The sequence below is a fragment of the Gopherus evgoodei genome, chromosome 3 (genome assembly GCF_007399415.2).
Source record: "Gopherus evgoodei ecotype Sinaloan lineage chromosome 3, rGopEvg1_v1.p, whole genome shotgun sequence".
Classification (NCBI taxonomy): Eukaryota; Metazoa; Chordata; order Testudines; family Testudinidae; genus Gopherus; species Gopherus evgoodei.
The window spans coordinates 25,021,684-25,036,283 of record NC_044324.1 but is presented as its reverse complement, the minus strand read 5'-3'; the positions used below and the strand labels follow the sequence as shown (position 1 = coordinate 25,036,283).

At 42.8% G+C, this 14,600-nt stretch overlaps 1 protein-coding gene across 1 annotated transcript in view; it reads right to left on the bottom strand.

The window, feature by feature from the left end:
- The window catches only part of OPN5 (opsin 5), a 32,353-nt gene extending 19,725 nt beyond the window's left edge, over positions 1-12,628 (bottom strand). Inside the window, exon 1 of the mRNA XM_030558424.1 lies at positions 12,463-12,628. Within this exon, the coding sequence (XP_030414284.1) occupies positions 12,463-12,592 (130 nt within the window). The 5' untranslated portion in view covers positions 12,593-12,628. The remainder of the gene's footprint in view (positions 1-12,462) is intronic.
- Positions 12,629-14,600: the final 1,972 nt, after the last annotated feature.

Below are 14,600 nucleotides of genomic sequence, written 5' to 3'. Positions count from 1 at the left end.
CCCCCTGCTCCAGCTCAGTGAAAATGAGCGAGTGAGGGTGTGAGAGAGCAAGCAATGGGCAGAGGGGGGATGGAGTGAGTGGGGGCGGGGCCTTAGAGAAAAGGTAGGGTGGGGCATGGCCTTGGTGAAGGGATGGGGCAAGGGTCTTCAGATTTCTATGATTAGAAAGTTGGCAACCCTATCTGAAGCCTGAAAGAAAAGAGGTGAATTTGAAGACTGTTTTCTATTGGTTTACTTGCCTGTTTTAAGAGAATAAACCTTCTTAAAAGGAAACTGGGCAAGGCAGCTAGTGTTTGGAAGCCCAGGAGAAACCCTGCCCTGCGACAGACACGGATTTGCGAAATGTTTCAGCTGCCCTGAATTTGTATTTTCCACGGAAAAAAGTTTCAGCGGAAAATTTTCACCCAGCTGTAACCTTAACAGATATGTCAGACAGTACAAAAAATACTCATTTCTTATTGATTCCAGCACTGCTCTCAGAGGAGTTGTTCACAACAGGAAATGACACAGAATTAGAACATTTAGTGTATACAACGACTGAAGCATTGAAATTTGTTTTAGCTCATTGTGGTTAACTCTAGGGTTAAAACACCAACAAACAACTTAAAACACGTCAGTTCTTATCTTTGCTGTGTGTTTTACATTTTATTAGTAAACGTACCTTCCAGATTAGAGTTTGGCAACATTTTTCCAGACAAATGGTTTAGTCACCAAAAAAAATGCAGTTTCAGTCAATCCAGTTCATGAAATGGACACAAATTCACGGAATAATTTAGACTAAAAAGAAGTTTTCAGGTTAGCGAAGTCCCAGGCATGTAATTTAATCCCTCATAATGACAATGAAGAGTGAGTGAGTGAGAGAGAGAGACTGTAGCCTGATGGCTACAGCACTCACCTAGTCTAAAAACGTAAGAATGGCCATACTGGGTCAGACCAATGGCCCAACTAACCTACTATCCTCTCTTCTGACAGTGGCTACAGCCAGATGTTTCAAAGGGCATGGACAGAACAGGGCAATTACTGAGTGAGAGACGCAAGCTCAAGTCCTTGCTCCATTGGCTATTTCATTATTTATATAAAGTGGAACAGCTTCAAATAGGAAAAAAATTGCAAGGACTCTGCCCAAGAGTATCACATAATCTAAAGATTAGGGCACTGTCCTGCAATATGGGAGACCCCACTTCACCTCCCATCTCCCCATCAGGCAGAGGGGAGAATTGAACCCTTGTGTCCAAACATCCCAGGTGACTATCCTAACCGCTAGGCTAAGGGTTATAAAAAAGGCCACCTCAGCTTCTTCCTCCATCAGTGCCTTAAAAAAATCTATTTTGGGTTAAATGAAATAGGTTTCATTGGAACCAAAATGGGGTGGGTTTTTTTTGATTCGCTGAAATTTTTCATAGTTTTTTGGATTTGGTTTGATCCAAACCAAAATACTTTTTTTAATTCTTCAGAACTGCCAGTGAACTGAAAAAGCAGTTATTTGCACAGCTCTGTTCCATATAATCCCCAGTTAAGTACCTGATGTTATTTCAGTGATATAGGTCTTTGTGAGACAGAAGGCATCCCCTTCCTCACAGTTCATTAAACATACTTGTGCAGATGCCTACTATCTACACCATTTGAGCCTTACTGTAAATAGTTAAATTGTTAATCTAATGCATACAATAAATCTTCCCATTCTCTTTATCCTTTAATCTTTGCTAGCCCCATTTCTCACGTGGCTGTGTATGCACTATAATGATGAAATTCATTGTTCTGGCTCAGTCACAAAGACCTATATCTCTGAAATAACATCAGGTACTTAATATCAGATAAGAGGACATCCTTCACGCTGAGAAGTTTCTAGAGGATGTGTCATAAACAGATAGTTAAGGGTTAATGCCTCTTTTACCTGTAAAGGGTTAAGAAGTTCACCCAGCCTAGCTGACACCTGACCAGAGGAACCAATGGGGGAACAAGATGTTTCGAAAGGAAGGAGGGAAGTTTCCTTTGTTTAGTCAGTTTCTGCCTGAGTAAAAAAGATCAGCCTCTTATCAGAGTAGTAAGTTTTAGAAAGGGATAAATAGGTTTATGTTTATTTTCTTTGTAACTTGTCTTGGTGCAATTAGGGGGGAAATTATCAAATTGGGTATTCTTGTGTGTATTAAGATTTCTGCCCAGGGGAACATCCTGTGTTTTCAATCTATTGTTCATGAGATACGCTGGTATGCTGTCTCCCAGAGGGTTTATTTTTTTCTTTCTTTTACCTTTCTTTTCTTTAATTAAAAGCCTTATTTTTAAGAACGTGATTGATTTTTTCCCTGTTTTTTAGATCCAAGGGAATTGGATCTGGACTCACCAGGGAATTGGTGGAGGAGTCTCTCAAGGCTACCCAGGGAGGGGAAGGTTTTGGGGGGAAAGGGAGTGATCCAGGTACTCAGAAATTCTGGATGGTGGCAGCGAGACCAGATCTAAACTGATAATTAAGCTTAGAAGTGTCCATGCAGATCCCCACATCTGTACCCTAAAGTTGAGAGTGGGGGTGAGACTTATGACAGGGTGGCTCCTCTTTCAATGGCGTTTCACTCAGCATTTTCTTGTGAACTTCACATCTACTTTGTTGTGTACAACCAGCATAAGACAGTATCTGGGATTTCCTCAGTGAGGGAGAACTTGTACTATTCATAACGGCTATCATTGTCTCTCTCTGCTCACCAGCTGGGGACTCCCAGAGCCTTGGCTTGGAGCTGCCACTTTACCATTACCCTAACTTCACTGATATTGACACTGTGGGGTAAGTGATCCCTTAAAGGGGAAGCCTCTCCTCATCATCTGGTCTTTCAGAGAGCTGGTCTAGATTGCCCTAACTGGACATCCTGTGAAAGAAGATCATGAAAGAAGAAACCTGGAGTAATGGTGTCAGAAAACCACAAACAAATTCTACAAACTTGTGCCATTTTCAGGTAAGAGGCACAAAGAGTTTAGCAGTCCTCCACCATAGAAATAGCAAAGTCTACCAGACCATAAATCAGCTTTGCATACCCAAAGTGCCTCCATTCAATCCCAGAATACAGCACCTCCTGCTGTGAGGAATTATTATCCTGTTTCACCAACAGGATCACTCACATCTGGGATGGCTTCATGGGCTGCTGCAGATAACAAGCCAGTCACAGAACCAGAATCACATTGCCCTTCTGCCAAGATTTTAGCCCATTCAAACAAACAGACTCCATGGACACACCAACAGAAATCAGAATCAGGATCACCGTCCTGATTCTGATTCCTGCCTCTCCTGCATGGTAGAAGAGTAGAAAATAACAGAAATCCTAATAATAGAGACTATCAACATCTCCTTTATGGAGAGGAATCTGACACACTCCTTAAACACACAATAGTCCCACCAAAACTAAAGAGACCATTGACTGATGTTAGAGACCTTGCAAAATATTATCGTGTATCTAGCCTCCATTTTCTAAGTAATCTGATTGAAAAGCTAGCAAAATGCAAGCAGTCTTCAATGCCACCTGTGAACTGCCCATTTCCTCTCAGAGAACCCATGACCTCCCATGATAGCTATGTTCAACAAGAACAAAGAAATCATCATCCAACCAAGGAACAGGAGTGCTGGAACAATTTTTATAGTGGGGGTGCTGAAAGCCATTGAATTAAACTGTGAACCCTGCACATGATGGAAACCCCTGCAAGCCAGGGAGGCGGGAACACCCACCACCCCTAGTTCCAGCACCAAATCTGGGGAGGCTCCTGAATGAATGCAACAGAACTCTGACAGGAGATGGACCCTAGACTATGGAACTCAAGATCATAATAGATCTGAATGATCATGAAATTAAGCAATTTCTGAATTGAAGGCAAATCTAATTTCTTTCATTTCCTTTTTCCCAGTCATGACATCCAGTTGTCATTATTGCCCTGTAGTTCTGTAACAAAAATAATTTTATAATTATATATATATATATATATATATATATATATATATATATATATATATATATATATATATATATATATATATATATATATATAATTATAAAATTATTTTTGTTACAGAACTACAGGGCAATAATGACAACTGGATATATATATGGTGGGGAACTTTCCTGGCTTCTGCACTACCCCGGTGAAATGGGCTAGCGTAAGGATCTGAGTCCTTGCTCTCACTTCCTTTACCCAGAGGCCTCCCTGCCCTTGAGGACTCCCCTTCCACTCTCCTGTCTGGAAGAGGCCTCGTAACCCCAGCACGGCTGGGCCCAGGATTCCTGGGGGGCTCAACCCCCGACCTTGCTGTGGTCACCTAGGACAGGGGCTAGGATGTCCCCACTCCGGGGTACTCTCTCTGCACTGGGCACTTTCCTGACCCACTGATCATTCATACAATTTAAAGCAAATACAAGTTATTTAATCAACAATTAGTTTTAAAAGGAATAAGAAAAAATGGGAAAGGTTAAAGGAAAACACATCACCCCGCTCTGTGGCAGGGAACATTACAAACAGTGTCTCTGGAACGTCAGGGCAGTTCACAGTCTGTTTCTTGTAGGTCCCAGGCCTCCCTCTCAGGCCCTGGCTGTGGTGCAGGGATGCTGTGGGTTGTATACTTGCAATGGTGGTGGCCACACACCTCTAGGCTTTGGGTGGTGGGATCCTTCTTCCAGCATCAGCCTCCCGTCGGGTTAAGATCCCCCTCTCAGCCTGGCCTGCAATGACTCTTGGCTGGAGGTGTCTTTCTGTGCTGGGCCCTTTGCCCAGGGTCTCCCCTTGGCTGGCTCCTGTTGCTCACCACACCAGGCTTCAGCTCCAGCCCCAGCTCCACTGTTCTAGCTCCAGCTCCACTCAGCCTCTGAACCAGTTCCACAACTCTGTCTCAGCTCCAGTTCCACTCTGCCTCAGCATGGCTGCTGCTGCTGCTCTGCCTCCAGCCCCCTGGCTGCTTCTCTGCCCCTTCTAGCTCTGTGACTGCAGCCCTGCTCCCAGCACAGGATCTGCTCTCCTTGGGCTGTGTCTCTGGTTCTGTGGCTGCAGCTCTCTCCCCAGGACAAGTCTGCTCTGTGGGCTGCTTTCGTGACTCTGCTCCCAGCACTGACCTGCTTCCTGGACTGCTGTGCTGTTTCTTTTTAACAAGAAATCTGATTATCTTAAAATGTTATGTATCAGCAGGGTAGCCATGTTAGTCTGGATCTGTAAAAAGCAACAGAGTTCTGTGGCACCTTATAGACTAACAGATGTATTGGAGCATAAGCTTTCATGGTATTCACCCATGAAAGCTTATGCTCCAATACATCTGTTAGTCTATAAGGTGCCACAGCACTCTTTGTTGCTTTTTCAAATGTTATGGTACCACAGTTTCCTACTAGTAATTTATTCTTAATTATAGGAAGATACAAAAATCCTGTTTTCCCATAACATGTTCCTTGCAGTTTTGTGAATGATTTTACTTCAGTTTTGCTTACGTGTAATCTTTTCTCTTTCTATGCCAATTTTTACATGGTATCTCTAGTGACATTAGGTATAGTATCTGGGCTGCTCTTCCTGCAAGCAGTGAACAAAGTAGGTGGCGGCCAAACGACGTTAGAAGGGAGTAGGGGCGGCTCTAGGTATTTTGCCGCCCCAAGCACGGCAGGCAGGCAGCCTTCAGCGGCTTGCCTGCGAGAGGTCCTCAGTCCTGTGGATTCAGTGGCACGCCTGTGAGAAGTCTTTGGTCCCACGGATTCAGCAGCACACCTGCGGGAGGTCTGCCAAAGCCAGAGGGCCAGTGGACCCTCCGCAGACATGCCACCGAAGGCAGCCTGCCTGCCGCCCTCGCAGCGACCAGCAGAGCGTGCCCCGTGGCTTGCCGCCCCAGGCACGCGCTTGGCATGCTGGTGCCTGGAGCCGCCCCTGGAAAGGAGCATTGCACAACTTCAAATGAGCATGTTCCCTAGTTGATCAGCAACATAACAATGAAACGTTACCCAGGATGACTTTAAATGAGAAGTTATTGTACATTCTACCCAGGCAAAAAGAACAGGAGTACTTGTGGCACTTTAGAGACTAACAAATTTATTTCAGCATAAGCTTCCGTGGGCTACAGCTCACTTCTTTGGATAAGAAGTGAGCTGTAGCCCACGAAAGCTTATGCTGAAATAAATTTGTTAGTCTCTAAGGTGCCACAAGTACTCCTGTTGTTTTTGTGAATACAGATTAATACGGCTGCTACTGTGAAACTTGTCATTCTACCCAGGTAGTGAAGGATCCCATAACCCTTTCCAGGCTGTTGCCCCACATCAGGGCAGCCCATAGGATTCTGGGGGCCTGGGGCCCCCGCTTCAGTGGTAATTCAGCAGCGGGGGGTCCTTCCGCTCCAGGACCTGCCACCGAAGTGCCCTGAAGACCCGTGGCGGGGGCTTCCCACCACCGAATTACCACTGAAGCAGACTCGCTGCCAAAGTGTGCAGCGGGTCCCGCTTTGGCAGTAATTTGGCGGCGGGAGGTCCCCGCTGCGGGTCTTCAGGGCTCTTCGGCAGCAGGTCCCGGAGCGGAAGGATCCCCTGCCGCTGAATTATCACGGAAGACCCAGCTGCACTTTGGCGGCAGGTCCAGCTTCAGCAGTAATTCGGCGTTGGGGGGTCCTTCCACCCCGGAACGGAAGGACCCCCTGCCGGCGAAGACCAGGAGAGAAGAAGCTCCGAGGTCTGGGCCCCTGAGAGTTTTCTGGGGCCCCCAAAGCGAGTGAAGGACCCTGCTCCAAGGTCCCCGAAAAACTCTTGTGGGGGCCCCTGCTGGGCCTCGGGCCTGGGGCAAATTGCCCCACTTGCCCCCACAGGGCGGCCCTACCCCACTTCGTCAGAGTGTCAGAGCCCTCAAAAGATGTATCTACACTACAATCCTGGAGTGTGATTGTAGCTCATGTCGACAATACCCAAATTAGCTTTAATCTAGCAAGCTCGGGTATTGCAGCAATGATACTGATCCTATAACAGCATTCACTTCAGCGTGAACTGTACAAGTCCACCCTGAACCCTGGGTAATTACTCGCACAGCTACTGCTCCAGTACCCGAGCTAGGTAGCTTATCTACATAAGCTACAATCACATCCCCTGATTGCAAAGCAGACATACCCTAAATTCCAGCTTTGGGCTATTTAGGTACCTGATTATGTGAACTAGTATTCAGAGGTGCTGAACATCTGCAATTCTAGTTGAAGTCAATGACAACTGTGGGTGCTCAGCACCTCTGAAAGCCAGGCTACTTACTAGATGCCTAGCTATGGTTTTAGGTGCCTACATTTAGGTACTTAAATTTCAAAATACTATGGGACTCGGGTGACCAATCACAGTTCTCGAATAGAGAATTCCAAACAACAAAACTCAGGTAACTTCTCATTATTATTAGTACACAGACAACCCAGAGGCCAAAATGGGTTTGTATGTCAAATAGTTTTATTTACTTCAAACCGTGACAATTCTCAAACAGGGAAAGGGCTAAATTCAGCAGATGCCTTTTTTCACAATGAACAATTTTTATGTTTTCTAAACATTTTTCAAGAAAAATAGAATCTTAAAAACCACTATGAAGTATTGTATAATTTATAATGCAATTATATAAGGCAGTGGCTCTCTACCTCTGTGAGCGCTAGTTGGTTGAATGGTACAGATTCTTTTTCTTCGCCACTGGTAAATTGTATTAAAAGCACTACATTGTTTTAAACAGATTTTAGCTGTTTTAATATTTCTTTCATATGTAAGCAACTGTTGCAATTGCTGCAAGGACACTGTGTGAACGTGAAGGAGAAAAGCAGCAGTCGAATGGTGAACGAGAAGGGAGGTCAGTCCTCTAGAATATGCCTATCAAGATGTGGTCTATACTATGAACAAGTGAAACTCCTGATTTAACACTTTTATAACTGGGCAAAGACCATGTAACCAGAAAACACACTCATCTACAAGCAAAATCATTATAATTTGATAGATTTAATATCAAATATAGTGAGGCGGGCAATATGGTTTTTATTTATGCGTACACATGACCCCATATATCAACATTGCTATTAACAGAAACACAGGGATTGGCATACTAGATCAGAACACTGATCCATCTGATGTAATATACTGTCTCTGATAATGGTCAGTACCAGATGTTTCAGAGGATTTACTTTAATGCTTCAGAAACCGTTTGTACTGTAAACCAATGGAGAAGATAACAGGTTTGCCTCGCTGTTTACCAATCACTATTTAATATGCTTTACCCAATTGTTGACATTTAAATAATCATTATGTTATCTGAGTTAGTACATATTGCTATTAAGATACTATAATTTAAACCTCAGAGCTATTCTTTCTACACCTGGGCAAAATTTTTCGGACAAATAGTATATTTGCCAGAAAATGCCATCTTGGGCTGATGAAAACTATTCACAAATTCAGGTCAAATTTGGTAAATAGTTTCAGTTGAAATTTTTTTCCCCAAAAGTCAAAATGCTTTGTTTTGATTTTGACTTTTTATTAAAAAAAGAAAATAAGAAAATAAATTCTGAAATGAAGGGGGATTTTTTTTAGATGAAAAATCACAATGTTCCACTCTAGTACTGTTGAAATGGAATGTTTCAACATCAAAGTGCTTCATTTCCATTTTTTTCTAAGCAAAGTTTTGTAGAAATCCACACGTTCCCATGAAATATTTCAATTACAACTAAACAGCATTTTTCAAGGGAAGACTTTATGTCAGAAATGTTCTGGCCAGCTGTAGGTTCGATGGGCAAATTTAAAAAAAAACATCCCCTTTGCAGGTTTTTAGAACAAGATCAGGGCCTTCAGGCACTATCATAGTCCAAGCAATCCTCCTCTGGCACCAGCAACCCTTCTGAGGGACTGAGATTTCAGCCAGAAGATGTACTTACTCACAGATCCCTCTCCATTGAACCAATGATAGCTTCCCCTCTTCTACATCTGCAAAGCTGTACTCTGCAATGTGCTGAGGATAAGCACTCACTATTTAAGTTAGAGGGCAAATTATGGGAGGAGGGAGGCTTATGTCTCTATAGTCTTCATTTTTGTTTTGAAAGTACTAATATACCATGGGAAAAGACACCACAAAGCGGTGCACAGGGAAATGGCTGGCATGAGAATCAAAGACTTGCTGAGAATGATTTATTAGAGTTAATTTGGTGGAACATCAGTAAATGATTATCTTCCACATAAACATGGACACATGAGAAGCTGTGTACTTTAATACAAGCAAAAGTCTACTGCAGTCTCCTATGACGACAAGCTAACCAAATCAGCTACAACAAAACCAGGTTCACTCAAACCTTGAATCAAATCAAAACCTAGCATCACCTAGCATGGCTCCTTTCATGATCTCTGTGAGCCCCACAATCTCTCTGTAATACCCTGCACAGACCTACTCTTTTTGGACAAGTTTGTTAAGCCCAACATTTTTCAGTCCCGTGCAGGCACATAACTGAAAGCTCACATGCTTGGAATCAAATTAATGAACACTGGGATCTATAGCATCAGAGCAGAAGGAATCTGAATTCAGAAGTGTGGTGTATTGAAAACTATTAAAACTGTGATCAATCACTTTAAATTCACAGTGGTTTTCCTGGTCCTTCTTGCAGCCAGGGGGGCTGCAGGGAAGCTGGCTGGGATCACAGTCAATAGACAGAGCCCAGAGTAAGAGAGGGGGGCGAGTTGTGCCTCTCTATTTTAGGGAGTAGTCTGCTTTGTCTTTCTCTGTTTGGGGTTCTTCTGTGTTATTCTGAATTCTTAGAAATAAAGAAGTGTTACATTGCAACCATCCAGCAAGAGGATTTTATGCTTCTAACCTAACTTCTCTGTTTGTTGCCATGAAACATAATCAGAACCTCAGAGGCCTAGTAGAGAGTGTGTTGGCAGCATTTTCACTAACTCAAGATTACCATGTCTTTTGTACGATTGGTTCAGAGTTAGCGTGGGCATTAACAGTAATATTTTGAAGTGTTTCTTGCTTAACATCCTAATGACTAGATGATCTCTCTACTTTAGTATCAGTAATTTCCTACTGATGCTAAAGACACAATGCTTTGCTTCTTCATAGAGGCCACTTTTAAGGGACCCCTGTCATAAACAGATAGTTAAGGGTTAATGTCTCTTTTACCTGTAAAGGGTTAACAAACAGAGGACCAATCAGGAGACAAGATACTTTCAAATCTCGGTGGAGGGAAGCCTTTGTTTGTGTTTTTTGGGTTTTGCTTTGTTCTCTCTGGGTCCTGAAAGGGACTAGATGTGCAACCAGGTTTCTTGCCAATCTCCCTGCTACAGTATCTTATATATTCAGAATAGTGAGTATTAAGTAGAAAGGCGGTTATAGTCTTTTGATTGTTTTCTGTATTTGCAAATGTGTATTTTGCTGGGGGGAGGCTTCTCTCTAGTGTCTAGAAGCTGAAAGACCCTGTAACTTTTACCAGCTAAATTACAGAGACAACTTTTACTTTTTTTCCTTTCTTTTTATTAAAAGTTTTGCTTTTTAAGACCTGTTTGATTTTTTCCCCTTGTTGAGGCTCAAGAGAATTGAGTCTGTACTTACCAGGGAATTGGTGAGGGACAGGAAGACAAAAGAGAGGGGGGAAGGGTGGAATCCCTTTGTTTTAGATTCACGGAGCTTGAATCTGTCTCTCTCTCCAGGATAGCTCAGGGAGGGAAAGCCTGAGAAGGAGAGAGAAGGGGGGAAACAAACCTGATTTCTCTGTGTTGTGATTCAAGGAGTTGAATCACGGTGATCTCCTAGTGTACCCAGGGCGGGAAAGATCTGGGAGGAAGAAAGGAGAAGGGGGGGAAATGGTTTATTCCCGTTTGTTGTAAGACTCAAGGGATTTGGGTCTTGGGGTCCCCAGGGAAGGTTTTTGGGGGGATCAGAGTGCCCCAAAACACTCTAATTTTTTGGGTGGAGGCAGCTTATCAGATCTAAGCTGGTAATTAAGCTTAGAGGAATTCATGCTAGTACCCCATTTTTGGACTCTAAGGTTCAGATTGGGGGTAGAATACCAAGACAACCCCACACATCTTTGGGCCTCTACACTTCGGCAAGAGCGCATCCCTTCATGTATGACATGCAAAGGCCATCTTTGTGGGCACACACTTTCAGAGGTTCCACTTAAGTTTTATTTGTAGAGGATTAGAGTTTGTGGGACCTGAGGTGAGGAAATTCTGGTTGTGTGGCCTGGTTTCTTTTATGCGGGGAAAGTTTGCTACTGCTTTTCTTTGTCTTCCTCTGATTGTATTTTTTATTATTTCTCAAAGCTGCTTAAGCCCGCGAGAGATCTTTCTTTTAAAGTTTATATATTGAAGTGTACATTAAATACAATAATTTTTAAAAGGCCAGACAATGTATTTTGGAAGGACTGCTTTCAACCACTCTGAGTCCTACATAGTTCCTGGGATCTCAATAAACATAACTTACTCAGGAAAAAGACCTAAGGGTTGGTTTGTTTTGGACAACTCACTGAAAAAATCTGTTTCCACAGCAGCAGGAAAGAAAAAAAGGGGGGAATAGCAAACAAAATGCTAGGATACATAGAGAGCAGGAAAAGAATACTGAGAATAGTGTAACAGCACTGTGTAAATCAATGGTGTACCTTTCACATGAAATACTGGATTCCGTTACTGAAACCAGGAGACCCATTCTGAACACAGCACTCCATGTGAGCATACTCCTCTGATTTATAGGGTGACATTATACTACTGAATAACAACATGTAGAAGAGATGCCAAGAAAGGCAACAACAATTACTCAAACTTTGAAGAGACTTTCGTAGCAGAAGAGATTGAAATACCAAGCTTGTTTTGGGAGGAGACAAATAAAAGAAGGTCCGATAGAGGTATATGAAATAATGATTATAAAGAAGATAAATTGGAAGCCCCTGGAGTTATGTGCAATATTAAATAGAACAAAGGTAAATGCAATGAAAGACAATAAATATAAAACTCATACATGTAGAAATGTATTTCTTCAACACATGGAACTCACTGCCATGCAGTATCACTGAGACCAAGAGTTTAGCAAGACTCAAATATGACTGGGTGTCTGTGGATATTCTCATTATCCGTATAGTTATATTAGATAGATCTTTTTTTAAAAAATGAAATGGGTATAAACTCCTATGCTATAAGGGCAGAAGCCAGCCACTAATTGTCCCAGGCTAGGAAACAACTTCTATGAGCAGCTTACCAAATAATTGTCCTTTAAGGGTTTCTTGCATTTTCCTCTGACACATCTAGTACTGGTCACTGTCACAGATAGGATATTGGACCAGATGGATCATGGTTTTGATCCCATCTGGCAATACCCATGTTCCTATTACTTAAGTTTCCCACCCACCATCCCACCACATCTTTCTTTTTACTATCTGGTGCACCACAAATATGACTGGCTGCAGCTTTCTTTGCGGGTGCCTGATAGACCATGTAGTAACTTACAACACCATGAACAAAATAATTAAAACAGCCTTACCAATAACTGTTAAATAAAATCCAGCTACTAAGTCAGCTTCCCTAGAAAGTTTTGATGCAAAGGGGTCTTCATCCTGGAGGTAATGAGGAAGATGGTCATCTTGGGGTGAAGTGCTGTGATTTGATGCCATGCCACTCACGTACAGATTAGTAGTGTCTGAAAATTGAAATAGTGGAGTCAATAGTAGATTACAGTTGCCACCAGGAATCACAATGGAATTTTTGTTTAGATACAGAAGAGCGCAACCACATCACCCCATCCCCATCTATGGTCTATCAGCTCTCCTTTCATTTTAGGATCCGGTTCAAAATTGCACTCCTTGCTTTCAACCCACCCCTCATCCCCCGCCAGAATCTTCCTGCAAGTTACTACCTGACTTCCTCTATGTATGTAGGTAAAGTACTTACTCAATATACCTGAGTGATGTCTTTACTCTCCAGTCCCTCTACTCATGTGATAATAGACTCTCATCTGCCCCTTCAACCACTCTTACAACTCTTGATCCAAGCACTTTCGCACAGGCAGCTCCTTTTATATGCAAAAACCATAGTATTGATCCTACTTACATGACATATTTAGTAAATAATACTTCGCATTTGTATAGCACTTTTCATCCATACATCTCAGAGCTGCATGCTAAGGTGGGTTTGCATTATCATCCCCATTTTACAGATAGGGAAACTGCAGCACAGAAAGGCTGTCACAATGAGTGAGTGATGCAGATTCAGAACACAGATTTGAAGAAAGGTGCAATGCAAAATGAAGTTGTATCAGCTTTATTCTGAAAGTCAGATTTCACTTCCGTATCCATTATGTTGTGACGGTCTAAGACTGGTTCTCTCACACTTGATGTCTGTCAAAACCATTTCAGGCTAAAAGAGGGACCTAGACAAATTAGAAGTTTGGGCCAAAAGAAATCTGATGAGGTTCAACAAGGATAAGTGCTGAGTCTTGCACTTAGGGTGGAAGAATCCCATGCACTGCTACAGACAAGGGACTGAGCAGCTAGGCAGAAGTTCTGCGGAAAAGGACCTAGGGGTTATAGTGTATGAGAAGCTGGATATGAGTCAACAGTGTGCCCTTGTTGCCAAGAAGGCTAACAGCATTTTGGGCTGTATAAGTAGGAGATCAAGGGACATGATCATTCCCCTCTATTCGGCATTGGTGAGGCCTCATCTGGAGTACTGTGTCGAGTTTTGGGCTCCACACTACAAGGAGGATGTGGAAAAATTGGAAAGAGTCTGGTGAAGGGCAACAAAAAATGATTAGGGGGCTGGAGCACATGACTTATGAGGAGAGGCTGATGGCACTGGGATTGTTTAGTCTGCAGAAGAGAAGAATGAGGGGGGATTTGATAGCTGCTTTCAACTACCTAAAAGGGGGTTCCAAAGAGGATGGATCTAGATTATTCTCACTTGTTCCAGATGACAGAACAAGGAGTAATGGTCTCAGGTTGCACTGGGGGAGGTTTAGGTTGGATATTAGGAAAAACTTTTTCACTAGGAGGGTGGTGAAGCACTAGAATGGGTTACCTAGGGAGGTGGTGGAATCTCCTTCTTTAGAGGTTTTTAAGGTCAGGTTTGACAAAGCCCTGGCTGGGATGATTTAGTTGGGAACTGGTCCTGCTTTGAGCAGGGAGTTGGACTAGATGACCTGTATGGGGAGACTTTGGCAAACTAGTAAAGTGCTTGAAACCACTGTGACTTATTGTTAAATGTACCAGACAAATAAAACTATGGTGGAAGTTCTCTAACGTCTGGGCAACTGGTGTCCCATTCTCTAGTTGCTCCATATACACAAAAAACGGATCCGTTCAAAGAAAATCAGACACCAGGAGCACACACTGCTCCATTATATACTGATAAACCCCTCTTCATACAGTAATTAGATATAAGTTATCCACGGGAGTAGTAGTGTTGTCATTTTCCAAAGCGAAAGAAGTGCAACATTGCATCATGAATTAGTCATCTGGCAGTAAGATTGTTATTCTGACTGAAGATGTTTATTTCTCTCCTGCCCCATGATGCGGTAATGAAAAGTTTAGAGTTCCAACACATGCTGATAGAGGAAATCTTGGAGTGACTAACACATGGCAAGAAGTCAAATGGTGTGCCAGAGATCCCAAACAGGTAGCCTTA